The sequence below is a fragment of the Tachyglossus aculeatus genome, chromosome 23 (assembly GCF_015852505.1).
Source record: "Tachyglossus aculeatus isolate mTacAcu1 chromosome 23, mTacAcu1.pri, whole genome shotgun sequence".
Lineage (NCBI taxonomy): Eukaryota > Metazoa > Chordata > Mammalia > Monotremata > Tachyglossidae > Tachyglossus > Tachyglossus aculeatus.
In genome coordinates this window covers 39,856,974-39,873,128 of record NC_052088.1, presented here as the reverse complement: position 1 = coordinate 39,873,128, position 16,155 = coordinate 39,856,974, and the positions used below count along the sequence as shown (strand labels likewise).

General features: G+C 48.7%; 1 protein-coding gene across 1 annotated transcript in view; it reads left to right on the top strand.

Moving 5' to 3' along the window:
- IPO11 (importin 11) overlaps positions 1-16,155 on the top strand; it is a 178,806-nt gene that overhangs the window by 83,020 nt on the left and 79,631 nt on the right. Inside the window, exon 21 of the mRNA XM_038765718.1 lies at positions 2,283-2,398. Within this exon, the coding sequence (XP_038621646.1) occupies positions 2,283-2,398 (116 nt within the window). The remainder of the gene's footprint in view (positions 1-2,282; positions 2,399-16,155) is intronic.

The following is a 16,155-nucleotide window of genomic DNA, read 5'->3' as shown; positions in this document are numbered from 1 at the left end:
AACTCATGAGGAAAAGAGCCGTGATCCAGAATTTTGAAGGAAAAGTAAGATCAGCCAAGCAAAAGGGCAGCAGAATTGGCTGGCCTCTGAGGGGGGATGGTTCTGTCACAGAGAGATCTCATCGCGGCTTCCTTTCTGCCTGAGGCCGGTGGGACAGCGAGAGTCTTGGTGTAGAGTAATTGTGTCTCTCCAAACCTGCCACCCCGTCCTCATTGAGCCACTTTGGGGTCGACACGGCCATCGTCCGCTCTTCACAGTTATATCCAAATTGTGTTTCATCTTTCCTATTCTAGTCCTCAGTGCTCTAATTTTAGGTCGTGTTGGCCGTTGCTGAAGAAGATTGGTGTAACTCAGATTTCCGAACGTTGCTTTCATCTCGCGAAGCCCTAGGGAGAAATGAAGATAATTTTAGCTTGGTTAAATTAAAGTGAATTCTAGCAAACACATGTCCTGAGGAGACTGCCAGTCCTCCTTCCACATCAGAAGGGTTGGAGGGAACCATTTTGGAGGGATGAAGAAAGAGAAGGTCAAGGAACTTTGAACCGGGTGGGTTCAGGACAAACCTTAGGCCTTCTAGACCTCCCTCATGGTTGGGGAGGGAGATGAGAGAATGAGCGTTTTAGGTGGTGGTGTTTCTCCCGCACAGCTTCCTTTGCAACCCAAGTTGGGTCACCGGGCAGTCAGTTGAAAGGAACATTCGCTCCGAGGTCCCCAATCAATCAATCAATCAATCATATTTATTGAACGCTTACTGTGTGCAGAGCACTGTACTAAGCGCTTGGGAAGTACAAGTTGGCAACATCTAGAGACAGTCCCTGCCCAACAGTGGGCTCACAGTCTATAAAGGGAGACTGAGAACAAAACCAAGCGTATTAACAAAATAAAATAAATAGAATACATATGTAAGCATTCTGGTAGGTACCGGGAATCAGGTTGGGCACAGCCCTGTCTAATATAGGGCTCACGGTCTTAATCCCCATTTTACAGATGAGGTGACTGAGGCACAGAGAAGTTAAGTGACTTACTCAAGATTAATCAATCAATCAATCCTATTTATTGAGCGCTTACTGTGTGCAGAGCACTGTACTAAGCGCTTGGGAAGTACAGTGGACTGATCCTGTTGGGGCATGTGTGTGGGCTGTCCGGGCTGCTCCCTGAACTCCGTGCCGATCGTTTCTCCCTCTGCTCAAGTGGCCCCATTCTGCTAGGAAAATGCCACCTAGCCCGTGCCCCATGGGTGAGCCACGAATCCTTTTAAAACATAGCCGGCCCTGCCCGTCCCTTCAGAGGAAACCCGGGAGGTGGTGGGGCGGGGGCGGAGAAGGGCTGTTCCCAGTCTCTTCCTGGATGGGATGTTGGTGACGGGGTGAGATTGGGAAAGACGAGCTGCCCAATGTCTCTAGTGTGGCGATCCCAGCTCTGGGCTTTCGAGTGCAGTGGTGTCTGAGGCGACGAGCTCTCTCTGCCCATTTCCCCCGGTGGGACTCCCCAAAGCACATCTTGAGCCTGTGTTGAGTCAGTCTGCTGAACTGGTGTCTGTCCCTGGTGCCGGGAGTTGAGCTTCAGCCCAAAAAAATACAGCAGACTTAAAATACTCAAAACCCCTGAAACTTCCTGGCTCTTAGAGCAGAGCAGGACCATAGTGGGATCACGTCTAGGCCACGGTTGAGTTTCCGGATCAAAGGGCTCCTTGCTCCTCTCCCACTTTCTTCCATCCTCCACTCCTGCAAGGGACCGGCCTTGGGTGGTACTTGGGGTCCAAGAGCTCCAGAAGGAGATGGAGAGGCTAGGGAAACCCAAAGGGAAAGCTCTTAATGGCTCAAAACTCCTCCAGTGTCCCTCCACCAGCCAACCACCGCTCGTGGTCACTACCCTAATGAGGGTTCAGCATCCATTGTTCCTCTTTCACGTTATTGTGTTTCTGAAGCCTACAGGCCTACAAGCGCTTAGTACAGTGCTCTGCACACAGTAAGTGCTCAAATACGATTGATGATGAAGCCCTAACTAGGGGACAAGCACTATGCTAAACCATGGGATAGACTGGTGAGCTGCTCTGTTAGTATTCACCCCAACCAATATGCGGGGAAAAAAAGTCTCCCTGGGCCCAAGGGAACTTGGATCGGCCCAAAGGAAGTGTAAAATATTATATCTTCTTGGCTTCCAGGCAGATTTTATTTGGTACGTTTTATTGGTTTATGGGGCTTTAGGATTTTGTTTCTTTCTTTCTCTTTTTTTTTTTTTTTTGATTGTCTTATGTTAAGTTTTATTTATACTTCCTGTAGGGTTTAGGAGCAGACAGCAAGAACCTGTACCCCTTCCTGCTCCCAGTTATTCAGCTGAGTACTGATGTGTCCCTGCCTCCACATGTTTATCTCCTGGAAGATGGTTTAGAATTATGGTAAGAGGAAGAACCTGATGCCACAGACCTTATTTTTGCTTGCTTCTCCCTCCCTTCCCCTCCCTTCTCCATCCCCCTCCTCCCTCCCCTCTCCCACTGGGCAGTATGCTACTGCCACAGGACCGTTCCCGGGTGCTGAGCTGTCCTGAAGTGGGCTGCGGCCCAGGTTGAACTGGCAAATTCTGCTGGGGAGTGCCAGGCGTTCGCTGGGGAGGTTGGGCTAGGGGTGGGGGATCGGCGGGTTTGCTGCTTACAGAATTAGCAGACCCCCGAGAGGGATGGCTTTACGGGGGACGGCGGTGATGGTGGGTCTGAGGTGGTTGCCACCCGTGCTGGTCCAGCAGGCTGCAGCCCGGCCTTCGGGTGCAGCCCGTGCTGTTTTTGTAAAGGGGATCCTGGCGGCATGGGAAGTACAAGTTGGCAACATATAGAGACGGTCCCTACCCAACAGCGGGCTCACAGTGTAGAAGACTCCCCCCAGGCGCTTCGTACAGTGCTCTGCACATAGTAAGCACTCAATAAATACCATTGATTGATTGATTCGCTCCCACAGCTCAGTTACCATCTCTTTTGTGAATGGTTCCCAAATCTGCCTCTCCTTCTCTGACCTATTTCCTCCTGCCTTCAGGACATCTCCACTTAGATGTCCTGCCGGTATGTCAAACTAAACATATTCATTCATTCATTCATTCAGTCGTATTTATTGAGCGCTTACTGTGTGCAGAGCACTGTACTAAGCACCTGGGAAGTACAAGTCGGCAACATATAGAGATGGTCCCTACCCAACAATGGGCTCTCAGTCTAGAAGGGGGAGACAGACAACAAAATGAAACAAGTAGACAGGTGTCAAAACCGTCAGAATAAATAGAATTATAGCTATATGCATATCATTAATAAGATAGAGTAGTAAATATGTGTAAGTAAAATAAAGTAATAAATCTGCATAAATATATACAAGTGCTGTGGGGAGGGGAAGGAGGGAGGGAGGGGGGCAATGGGGAGGGGAGGAGAAGAGGAAAAAGGGGGCTCAGTTTGGCAAGGCCTCTCCTGGAGGAGGTGAGCTCTCAGTAGGGCTTTGAAGGGAGAAAGAGAGCTAGTTTGGAGGATGAGTGGAGGAAGGCATTCCAGGCCAGGGGAAGGACGTGGACCAGGGGTCGACGGCGGGACTGGCGAGAATGAGGCACAATGAGGAGATTAGCCGCAGAGGAGCCAAAACAGAATTCCTCATGTTCCCACTGGAACCTTATCCTCCCCATAACTTTCCAATAACTGTAAACAACACCACCGTCCTCCTTGTCTCAGGCCTGTAACCTTAGCTCTATCTTCTCATCTCTCTCATTCAGCCCACGTGTTCAATGTGTCAGCCGATTCTGTCGGTTCAGCATTCACAGCCTTGCTAAAACCTGCCCTTTCCATTCAAACTGCTACTGAATTAATCCAAGCACTTATTGTGTCCCTCCTTGACTAATGCATCAGCCTCCTTGCTGACCTCCCTGCTTCCTGTCTTTCCCCACTCCAGTCCTTACTGCACTCTGTTGCCCAGATCACTTGTCTAAAAGAAACATCAGTCCACGTCTCCCTCAAGAACTTCCAGTGGTTGCTCATCCATCTCCGCATCAAACAGAAATACCTTGCCGACGGTCTTAAACCACTTTTTCAGCTCGCCCCTTCCTATATTACTCCCCCTCCACTCTCTCTCTGCCCTCCCACCCCCCCAACTATATATGACAGATCACCACTCTCTCCATCTTCAAAGCCTTACTAAAGTTAAAGTTCAAAGCCTTACTCCTTCCCTTCCCCACAGCACCTGTATATATGTATATATGTTTGTACATATTTTTTACACTATTTATTTATTTATTTTATTTGTACATATCTATTCTATTTATTTTATTTTGTTAGTATGTTTGGTTTTGTTCTCTGTCTCCCCCTTTTAGACTGTGAGCCCACTGTTGGGTAGGGACTGTCTCTATATGTTGCCAATTTGTACTTTCCAAGCGCTTAGTACAGTGCTCTGCACATAGTAAGCCCTCAATAAATACGATTGATGATGATGATGATGATGATAAAGTTGCATCTCCTCCAAGAGACCTTCCCTCACTAAGCCCTCATTTCTCCTTCTCCCTCTCCCTTCTGGGTCGCTGTGCTCTTGGATCTATATCGTTTAAGCAACTGATATTCACCCCACCCTCAGCCCCACAGCATTTAAGTACTTATCTGTAATTTATTTTCCCATCTGCATCCCCTTTTAGATTGTGTGCTCCATGTGTGCAGGGACTATGTGTAAAATTCTGTTGTATTGTAGTCTCTCAAGCGTTTAGTTACAGTGCTCCGTACACAGTAAAATGCTCAGTAAATATCATTGATTGGTTGAGTGGCTTAAAGGCAATGATGAAGCGATTCTGTTTCATGCGGAGGTGGGTGGGCAACGATCGGAGGCTTTTGAGGCATGGAGAGATATGGTCTGAATGTTTTTTAGAAAAATGATCTGGTCAGCAGAGTGATGTAAAGAGTGGAGGGAGGAGAAACAGTAGTCAAGGTCAGTAATCAGTCAAGGCGGCGAGTAAGTTCTTGGATCAATGCAGTAGGGGTTTGGATGGAGAGGAAAGGGCTGATTCTAGAGCTGTTGAGGTAGAACAGACAGGATTTATCGACAGATTCATTCAATCATATTTACTGAGCGCTTACTGTGTGCAGAGCACTGTATTAAGCGCTTGGAAAGTACAGTCCGGCGACAGAGACAATCCCTACCCAACAACGGGCTCACGGTCTAAGAGATAATAATTGTGGTATTTGTTAAGCGCTTACTATGTGCCAAGCACTGTACTGTGAGCCCACTGTTGGGTAGGGACTGTCTCTATATGTTGCCAATTTGTACTTCCCAAGCGCTTAGTACAGTGCTCTGCACATAGTAAGCGCTCAATAAATGCAATTGATGATGATGATGATGCGGAAGGTACAAGCAAAACTGGTTGGACTCAGTCCCTGTCCCACGTGAGGCTCACCGTCTCAATCCCCATTTTCCAGATGAGGGACAGATTGAATATGTGGGTTGAATGAGAGATGAGTTGAGGTTGATGCCAAGGTTAGAGGCTTGCAAGACGGAGGGCGATGGTCTTGTCTACAGTGTTAGGAAAGTTATGGGAAGGTTGGGGCTTGGGAGGGAAGATGAGGAGTTCTGTTTTGGAAGTGGCTTTGCCCCCGCCCTGTTCCGGTCGGCAAAAACAAACCCTGCTCTCTGGACTGGCGCAGATGGAGTTGTAGCTGAGGACTCCAGGGCCCTGGGGAGACATTTTTCACTGACACCGTAGAAGTAAATTTGGAAAATGTCACACCCCTCTGTTTACTTGGCAATTCCAGATTTCATAAGGAAAAACAACTCATCGCAATTTTGTGTTTCATATTGTCTGGATTTTTCAATATAATTGAAGCAACTAAATAGTGGGTCGTAACAACGAGGTTGGTATGGGAATTAATTTTCTCTTGGTCCCCAGGAACTACTGTGAACAAGGGGAATTATTTTTTGTGAGGAGTGATTCCAGTGTAATTACCACATTTAAGACGAGTGGTTCTGTTGAAAGAAAAACTAGTCAGAGAACTTTCTGGATTTCACTGGGAGCACGCATTCATTTATTCCTTCGTATTTATTGAGCGCTTACTGTGTGCAGAGCACTGTACTAAGCACTTGGAAAGTACCATTTGGCAACAGATACAGTCCTTACCTAATGGGCTCACAGTCTAGAAGACAGGTCTGCATTTCTGAAAGAGACTGGGTTGTTCCTTTGAGTTCCCATAGCAATTGGAAGAGAAGCAGCGTGGCTCAGTGGAAAGAGCCCGGGCTTTGGAGTCAGAGGTCATGGGTTCAAATCCTGGCTCCACCAATTGCAAGCTGTGAGACTTTGGGCAAGTCACTTAACTTCCCTGTGCCTCAGTTCCCTCATCTATAAAATGGGGATTAAGACTGTGAGCATCCCTGTGGGACAACCTGATCACCTTGTAACCTCCCCGGTGCTTAGAACAGTGCTTTGCACATAGTAAGAGCTTAATAAATGCTATTATTATTATTATTATCATTATTATTATTATGATGGGTTAGGGGTAGGGTTGGGGCAGGGGAAGGGGTCTCTGGGGGTGAATCACAAGCTCCTTGTGGGCCGGGAATGCATCACTTTTTTTTTTGAGGGGACTGGGGAGAAAGGGCATTTTTTTAAACACTGTGTGCCAAACACACTGCTCAGACCTGGGGTGGATGTAAGATGATCATTCATTCAGTCATTCATTCAATCGTATTTATTGAGCACTTACTGTGTGCAGAGTAGTAGTAGTGTTGGTATTTGTTAAGCGCTATGTGCAAAGCACTGTTCTAAGCGCTGGGGTAGATACAAGGTAATCAGGTTGTCCCACGGGGTGCTCACCGTCTTCATCCCCATTTTACAGATGAGGGAACTGAGGCCCAGAGAAGTGAAGTGACTTGCCCAAAGTCACACAGCTGACAAGTGGTGGAGCTTGGGAAGTCCTAGTTGGCAACATGTAGAGATGGTCCCTACCCAACAGCGGGCTCACAGTATAGAAGGGGGAGACAGAGAACAAAACAAAACGTATTAACAAAATAAAATAAATAGAATAAATATGTACAAATAAAATAGAGTAATAAGTACGTACACACATACATATATACAGGTGCTGTGGGGAGGGGAAGGAGATAAGGTGGGGGGGATGGGGGGAAGGGGAGAGGAAGGAGGGGGCTCAGTCTGGAGGAGGTGAGCTCTCAGTAGGGCTTTGAAGGGATCAAGTCCAACAGGGTCCCTGACCTACCTCGGGCTCACAGTCTAAAGTAGGAGGGAGCTCAGTACAGTGCCTGCCATGCAGTGGGCACTCAGTAAACCCCACTGCTTCAGCTTGGGTGTGCCAAAGCCCCCCACCCCCCTCCCAGTGGTCCTTTGGGCCTGGCTGCTTCGCCTCGGACATTTCTCTCCCCAGAGTGGCGGGCAAGGCAGGACCCTGCTTATGTTGCCAACTTGTACTTCCCAAGCGCTTAGTACAGTGCTCTGCACACAGTGAGCGCTCAATAAATACGATTGATTGATTGATTGACCCCTGGATTCTGCGATTGATGGCCCACTGGGGTCCTGGGCAAACAGCATTGTCTATCAGCTTGCTTCCAGGAGGCAGTGAGTCGATACCTGCCAGATTCATGGTTTTCCAGCGAGGCCTCCTTGGGTCTGGGGGGATAATGAGTCCCTCGCTCCGGTAGGGTGGTCCCAGGGCAGGATAAGAGGGAAGGGATAGCCGATCAAAGCCAAACTGGGTGACCGTGGCAATAGCAGGACGTGCTGTTGCTGGCCTGGGGCCATGTGCTTGGCCCTTGCTCAGGGGGAAGGATCCCTCCGATCCACCCAGCCCCACTTCCTAAAGGGTGGAGCCTCCCACTCATCCCCATCCCACCTCTTCTCAGTGACTGCGTCCGGGCCAAATTTCCAAACATGGAGGGTTGCCCATGGGAACTGGGGCACGGGTTTCTCCTGGCAGTTCACCTCCAGCCTAGTTTGAAAAGGCGCAGACTCCAGTGTGCCAGGCCGAGCCATGCTGACCCCTTGGGGGTCAGTCTTTTAGACTGTGAGCCCACTGTTGGGTAGGGACTGTCTCTATATGTTGCCAATTTGTACTTCCCAAGCGCTTAGTACAGTGCTCTGCACATAGTAAGTGCTCAATAAATACGATTGATTGATCGATTGGGGGCTGTGTCCACTCCTCGAGGGCTAAGCGCAGCCCTGGGAGGACCAGGAGACGCTCACCACCTCTCCGTGTCCCGGTCCAGGATTGAGCATACATCTGCATCCTGTAGCTTCCCCTGCAGCCTCAGTTTTTAAAAATTCGGCTTTCCCCTGCGTTCTTTTTTCATATTAAAAAAATGGGGCTAGAATGCAGAAAATGGATGGTCTAGGAAATCCTTTTCTCTCCGTTTCCCTGGGGGTGTTTTTAATTCTGTCTCTCGCTCTCTCACTCTCGCTCTCCTTGAAAATCCTTGGCGGTTTTGCAGCCTGCCCCTGCCTAGCCCACTCAAACAGAGTCCAGGGATTGCAGGGCCTGGTTTTAGGTTTGTGTGAGGCTGGACCAGTTTGGGTCAGTGGCCCATGCAGTCCACTGGCCCTGCACTGATTTTCTGGGCTGGGGTGACTGCCCCAGACTCTGAAACACCCCCCTGTCCCAAAATGGTTCTGTAGGAGTGGGAGTAGAGCGCAGGCATGGGAATCAGAAAAACCTGATTCCAGATTCACCACATGTCTGCTGTGGGACCTCGGGCAAGTCACACTGTGTGCCTCAGTTACCTCATCTGTAAAATGAGGATAAGAGTGTGAGCTCCCTGTGGGATAGGGACTGTGTCCGACCTAATTAACTTGTATCTACCCCAGCACTTAGAAGTGTGCTGGCCATAATTCTTCTTCTTATTATTATTATGACTAGGGCATGGTTGGGATTTCAATCCATGTTTGGGATAGGGCAGAGGAGGGAATGTGGGGGAGGAAGGTAGACAGAAGTCAGCGGTGAGCGGTTGGGTTGGGGGACTGATGACTGCCTTCCCGTGACAAGGGATTACTGATTGATCTTCCTGGCTGCTTTGTCCAGTTTCTCCTCTGTAACTGCTTTCTGCCTCAGTTTGGCTTCCGTGTGTGACCCACCACTGTTAGTGTCCAAGTGTGTGTCAGGCGGAGATTAGGGTTCGAGTCCGACAAGCGGGACACGATGGGCTCCTTTTTACTTAGAGCAGTACAGGTAATTGGATTCACAGGGCAGCCGGAGGGATTTTGCAGTTTTGCAATTTTGATTCCATTGCTCTGAGCTGAGGGATCTCTCACCGTTTCCCTCTTGGGTACAGTGCTTTCCACACCCCATCTGTACTGAATTTAAGAGACTTTTTTTCAGTAATATTTGCGGACACCCACGGAGGCCGGGCCACTATGTCTGTGTGTTTGGAATGCCTCCTCTCAAGGATTCCTTTTCTGATCTGGATGCGTACAAAAGTGTGGGTTTCCTGGTCCGCTGGGAGTGGTATTTGTTAAATGCTTAATTTATATCAAGCACTTTACTAAGGGCTGTGGTATATACAAGATAAGCAAGTCAGCCACAGTCCCTGTCCCACATGGGGCTTAGAGTTTAAGTAGGAGGGAGAACAGATATTGAATCTCCATTAGAGCGTGGCTCAGTGGAAAGAGCCCAGGCTTTGGAGTCAGAGGTCATGGGTTCGAATCCCGGCTCTGCCAATTGTCAGCTGTGTGACTTTGGGCAAGTCACGTCACTTCTCTGTGCCTCAGTTACCTCATCTGTAAAATGGGGATTAAGACTGTGAGCCCCCCGTGGGACAACCTAAATCACCTTGTATCTCCCCCAGCGCTTAGAACAGTGCTTTGCACATAGTAAGCACTTAATAAATACCATTGTTATTATTATTATTATTATTGTAACCTCCCCAGCGCTTAGAACAGTGCTTTGCACATAGTAAGTGCTTAATAAATGCCATCATTATTATTATTGTTATTATTATTGTAACCTCCCCAGCACTTAGAACAGTGCTTTGCACATAGTAAGTGTTTAATAAATGCCATCATCATTATTATTATTATTATTTGACAGTTAAGGAAACAGAAATTAAGTGAATTGCCCAAGCCCACACAGCAGGCAAGTTGCAGAACCAGGATTAGAGCCCAGGTTTTCTGGCTCCAGGGCCCGTGCTCTTTCCTCTAGGCCACGCTGCTTCCCTAGATGATGACTAATGTTCCCTGAAGCTATGTTTTTTTTATAGCATTTATTAAGCGCTTACTATGTGCAAAGCACTGTTCTAAGCGCTGGGGAGGTTACAAGGTAATCGGGTTGTCCCACAGTCTTAATCCCCATTTTACAGATGAGGTAACTGAAGCCCAGAGAAGTGAAGTGACTTGCCCAAAGTCACACAGCTGACAAATGGTGGAGCTGGGATTTGAACCCATGACCTCTGACTCCAAAGCCCGGGCTCTTTCCACTGAGCCACGCTCCTTCTCTTAACTGCTCTCTTCTCTTAACTTCTCTCTTTACTTGCCTGTCCTTGGCACCTGGGGCGAACAACCCCTTACCCCTCTGGGTCCTAAGTGCCATTCCAGTTTCAGCCCTGGGGCACTGGGTCTGGGCAGCAGCAGGCTGACTTTGGCTCCCAGCATTGACCCCGTGGCATTCTTATGTTGCCAACTTGTACTTCCCAAGCGCTTAGTACAGTGCTCCGCACACAGTAAGCGCTCAATAAATGCGATCGATTGATTGATTCTTACTGGCTGTTTTGCCTGCCCTCCACAGTGAGGATTGGCTTCCATTCCACCTGCCCAGCCTGGATTTGGGCTGACACTAGTTTCTCTTCAAGCAGTTAAGATCAATCGGTGGTATTTATTGAGCTCTTAGGGTGTGCAGCACATATACTAAGCACTTGGGAGAATACAATTCAAATGAGACGGTAGACACATTCACTCCCTACTAGGAGCTTCACCATCACAAGAGAAAAAACAAACGGAATTTATGGAAATGTGAAATGGAATTGTTGCAACTAGAAGCCAAAGAACAGCAGTCCGGTGGAGCAGGCATGTGTGACCCACCACTGTGAGTGTCCAAGTGTGTGTCAGGCGGAGATTAGGGTTCGAGTCCGACGAGCGGGACACGATGGGCTCCTTTTTACCTGGAGTAGTACAGGTAATTGGGTTCACAGGGCAGCCGGAGGGATTATGTCCCGATTTAAGGAAGCATTTCTGGAGTGTAGCTGGTCTTTGGGGAGATTTGTGGAATCTCTGGGGATCTTATTTCCTAGAGATGATTGGATTTGGGTTCTTACAAAATGTGCTAAGTCTCAACGTGATTTAATCACGTCCGCGGAGTGGGGAAAAGGCCTCTCTTTCACCCCACAAGCAATTAGCAGCTGCCTCTGCAGAGCTCCTGAAGGCACTCCAGTCACCACTTCCCAAGATGGGCTAATTGAGACCCATTTTGTCCGGAGAGTTAACTACCCACACAGAATATAAATGTCTCTTCTTTTCCATCCAGTGCCCCCCATCAGTCATATTTATTGAGCACTTTTTGTGTGCAGAGCACTGTACTAACCACTTGGGAGAGTACAGGATAACAATATAACAGGCGTATTCCCTGCACACAATGAGCTTACAGTCTAGAGGATCTCCGATCACCCAGATGGGAGACAGCAGGGTGTCCTCTCTGTCTCCATCCTGTCCGACCCTCGGATATCTCCCGGTCCTTGGAGAAGGGTGACTGATCACCAACCCTGGTTCTGCTGTTTTGTCCCTGCCCTTCTTCCCGGCTGCTTGCCAGTTCTCTCTCCATGCTCACCACATGCGGCCCGGTGACGGGCGATGCTTGGGTGAGCAGGGTCGCGCAGGCTCAGGGCCCACGGGACTGAAGATATCAGGCTCCAGACTGCTCTCCGGGTGCTTAGCTAAAGATGATCTTCCATCGCTTGGATGAGAAGCAGTAAGCCACACAACGTGCAGGTTGGAAGGCACTCCCCATCTTCAAGAATAGGGGGCTGAATGACGCCGCACCCTTGAAGGAGTCTCCGCTCATCAACCAGTGGTGTGCACTGAGCGTTTACTATATTCACTGAGTGTTTACTATATGCAGAGCACTGTTCTAAGTGCTGTGGGGTGTATAATCCAACAGAGTTGGCAGACCTGTTCCCAATCCTCAACAGTCTAGAAGGGAGACAGGCATTAATATAAATAAATAATTTGTAATCAGGCTGCTGGGCGAGATGGGATTTATTCATTCATTCAGTCGTATTTACCGAGTGCTTACCGTGTGTAGAACACTGTACTAAGCACTTGGGAGAGTACAATACAACAATAAACAGACATGTTCCCTGCCCACGAGAAGTTTACAGTCTTAAGTGGGGAAGACGGACATCAGTACAAATAAGTAAATTACAGAAATGTATGTAAGTGCTGTGGGGTGGGCCTCCCAGAGAATGAGAGAACAATGATTTCTGGAAGGAGAGAGGGACCTTGTGGGCAAGCTGCAGGGTAGGTTTTTTTCCTGGTTCTTTAATGGAGCCGGGCAGGAGGAGGGCATTTAGGTTTGGGAGCAGCATCCATTTGAGCAAGTGAAAGGTTTCTCAGTGTGCAACCAGAAGCTTCAATTATGTTTGGGAAAAAAAGTGGTCCTATTCTATTCTAAGCCTTTAATATTTAGTGCCGATATTTCTAGGGCTCCCCGAATCTTTGCTGTCCGCTGATGAATGCTTCGTGTTACGATCTGGTTGACGTTAGTTATGAGTCGAGAAGTTCAATTTTCCTGCTTTTCAAACCTGCGGTTCTCTGGCTGTTGGCCTATTCAGCTGTATTGAGATGAGTAGGGGCTGTTGTCTTCTTTCATGAAAATGTTCAGTGATTCCCTTTCTTTTTATATGTGATATTTCTTCCATCAGTATTTTTAGCAAAATTGCTACAGAATTAAGTTCAAGGACCTGTCATTAAGTTGCCCTCCAGAGAAAAGAAAATTATGTGCTTTTAATTCTTGTTAGCAAAATGGAATTTTGCTAAAGTATTTGCAAAAAGTAATTGCAGCTTGTTTACTCTAAGCTTTTGGGGGACGATTTGTTTTCCTATTTTCTTGTTCCTTTGTCTTCTCTAAAGAAAGCCATGGCTGAGTCGCACGCCCCTGCAACAAGTGGCGCGGCCAGGGCAGGGATGAGTCTTGGCACCAACATGTCCATTCCCCTGCTCTCAGGAGAGGACAGGGAGCGAAAACCCAGCCTTAAACCGAGGCTCAGGTATTTCTCAAAATATCTTTGTTGGGATGAAACATCGAATGGCCCTGCTTGATGCGGGTGAAATTTCTCAAATAGCTATCAGGTGGTGGGGTTTAGATCTCGGAAAGCCGTCTCCATGATTACATCCTTTTTGTCCGCTGTCTGAATAGAGGGGAGAAAATAATAATAATAATAACGGTATTTGTAAAGCGCTTACTATGTGTCAGACACTGGTCTAAGCGCTAGTATAGATACGAGGTTATCAGGTTATCCCACTTGGGGCTCACAGTCTTGATCCCCATTTTACAGATGAGGTTAACTGAGGCACAGAGAAGTTAAGTGACTTGCCCAAAGTCACACAGGCTGACAAGTGGCAGAGTAGGGATTAGAACCCACGACCTCTGACTCCCAAGCCTGTTCTCTTTCCACTAAGCCACGCTCCTTCTCAATGGGTCCCGCTCCCTCGGCCACCTTCCCAGTGCGTCCATTCTATCTGAAAAGCAGTTTCTGGGAGTCGACGACCCCGAATCCTCAACCAACCAGCCAATCAATGAGATTTATTAAGCCCCAACGGTTACAGAAATGTGTTCTAAGCACTTGGGATAGTACAATAGAGTTAGACTTGATCCCTGCCCTCAAGGATCTTACAGTCCAGCAGAGGAGCCTTCCGTCTTGGGGACAGTAATCATTCCTGTAGTGTCTTTTGTGTGTTGTGTAAACGTCAAGTCTGTTCGTGTTTCTCCTGGTTGTTTTAGTCTCTGTTCTCATCAGATCGTAAATTCCTTGAGGGCAGGGACCATGTTTTTCGTATCTAAGTCTCTTTCAAGTGCTTCGTGGAGTGTTCTGCACCGTATAGGTGCTTATGCAGCACTGTCGAATGAAGATGGTTCATTGTCAAGGGACTGAGTTGGCTGACTGTTTAGCAGAAAGCACTGTTAGAGCCGGCGAGTCGCAGAATGATAGAGTTGGGAAGGCCTTGTAGGGATCATGGAGCCCAGCTCCCTGCCCCCACGCTTCCCAGGGAGGTAGACTTCTGAGGGGAGGGTGGAAGGGAGGGAGGGTTCTCCCTGGGAACCCACATCAGGGATTTTATCCAAGGACCTTTCTTAGCAGTACAGCCCAGGGCACTCCTGCCTCAATAAAAGGGCACTTCCCCTTGTTTGACCCTCACTGGACAAAGGAAGCAACTGACCAGCAACTTCGGTGTGAACACGCTCCCTCCACCCACATTCAGTTTTGCCCGCACGACACCCATTTTACCTATGCGTTTGGCCAGAATGCAGGATAGGGAGTGTCCATTTATTCATTCAATCATATTTATTGAGCTCTGTGTGCTCTTGGGAAAGTACCATGCAGCAATAAACAGACACATTCCCTGCCCACAACGAGCTTACAGTCTATAAAGGGGAGACAGACATCAGTACAGATAAGTTACACATACAGTGCTGAGGGGCTGGGAAGGGGGAAGAATAAAGGGAGCAAGTCAGGGTGACACAGAAGGAAGTGGGAGAAGAGGAAAGGGGGCGGGGGTCCTAGTCTGGGAAGGCCTCTTGGAGGAGATGTGTCTTCAATAAGGCTTTGAAGTAGGGGAGAGTAATTGTCTGTAGGATTTGAGGAGGGAGGGGGTTCCAGGCCAGAGGCAGGACGTGGGTGTGGACATCATGGCGAGAGTTAGGGACAGGAGCAGGTTCCTAGAGGAGCGAAGTGTGCGGGCTTGGTTGAAGAAGGAGAGTAGCGAGGGGAGGTGGGAGGCAGCAAGGTGGTGGACTGCTTTAAAGCCATTGGTGAGGAGTTTTTCACTCGCCCCCATTCATCTGTGTGGGCACAGTGCCCCGTGCTATCGGAAAAAATGGTTTCTGGGCTTCTGTGGGGTGGCAGCCACAGGTGAGCATTCGGGCCCGAGCTCACGTTAGCGTGGTGTCCGGGGAGCCCCAGAGTGCAGATCTTCTAGACTGTGAGCCCGCTGTTGGGTAGGGACTGTATATGTTGCAAACTTGTACTTCCCAAGCGCTTAGTCCAGTGCTCTGCACACAGTAAATGCTCAATAAATGCGATTGAATGAATGAACGAATGAATGTTACGCTCTTTCGCCCAACGGGCTGCTGGGTTTGGAAGTTCTGACGGTATTTGGTTCCTGTAAAACCTCTGCCACTGACCCGAGCAACTAAGCGTGATTCCATAGTGAGACTGCACCTGGAACATGGAAATGCTTCATAATGGCCAACAGCCTGTCAGTTCATCATCATCACCATCATCGTGGTATTTTACTCTGTGCCAAGTACTGTACGAGCCGCTGGGGTGGATACAAGATAGGTCGGACACAGTCCCTGTCCTATCTGGGGCTCACAGTCCAAGTAGGAGGGGGAACGGGTAATGAAACCCCATTTTACCAGTGAGGAAATCGAGGTCCAGAGACGTTGAGTGACTGGCCAGGGTCACACAGCAGAGGCAAGTTGAGGAGCTGGGATTCTCCATGGTCTGTTGCTACCTTCTTCACCTGGCTGGCCCTTCTCACTGGGGCTGGCACTTTCACTGTAGACATCACCTGCCTGCCTTTTTCTTTCCCCTTCTCCTCCCCTCCTTCCTGCCCTCTCCCCCTGTCATTAGTCAGGTGAGATGATCTTCCCATTCCCACTTTCTCCAGTCTTTTAAAGCATCTCTCTCTCCCTCTCCCTTTCCCTTTCCCTCTCCCTCGTGATATTTAACCATTGTCTCCTCTTTTCCTGCCTCTCTTTCTTTCCCTCCCCTTTTTTCCACTCCCCGCCCCTTGCTTCCTCCTCTCTTTCCCCTTTCTCCTGCTCTCGCGCCTTGAGGATTTGATTAAAATTTCTCTGGGATACTTGGTCCCTATGTCATGCGAGGTCTTGGGGAAGGGTCTCTGCCTGCCCGGTTTCGGGGGCGGTTTCCCTCAATATTGGGGCTAAGGGAGCTGAGGGCTCCTCTTGGCGCTCTGTGGGGAAGCCGTAAAAGGCTAAGAGGA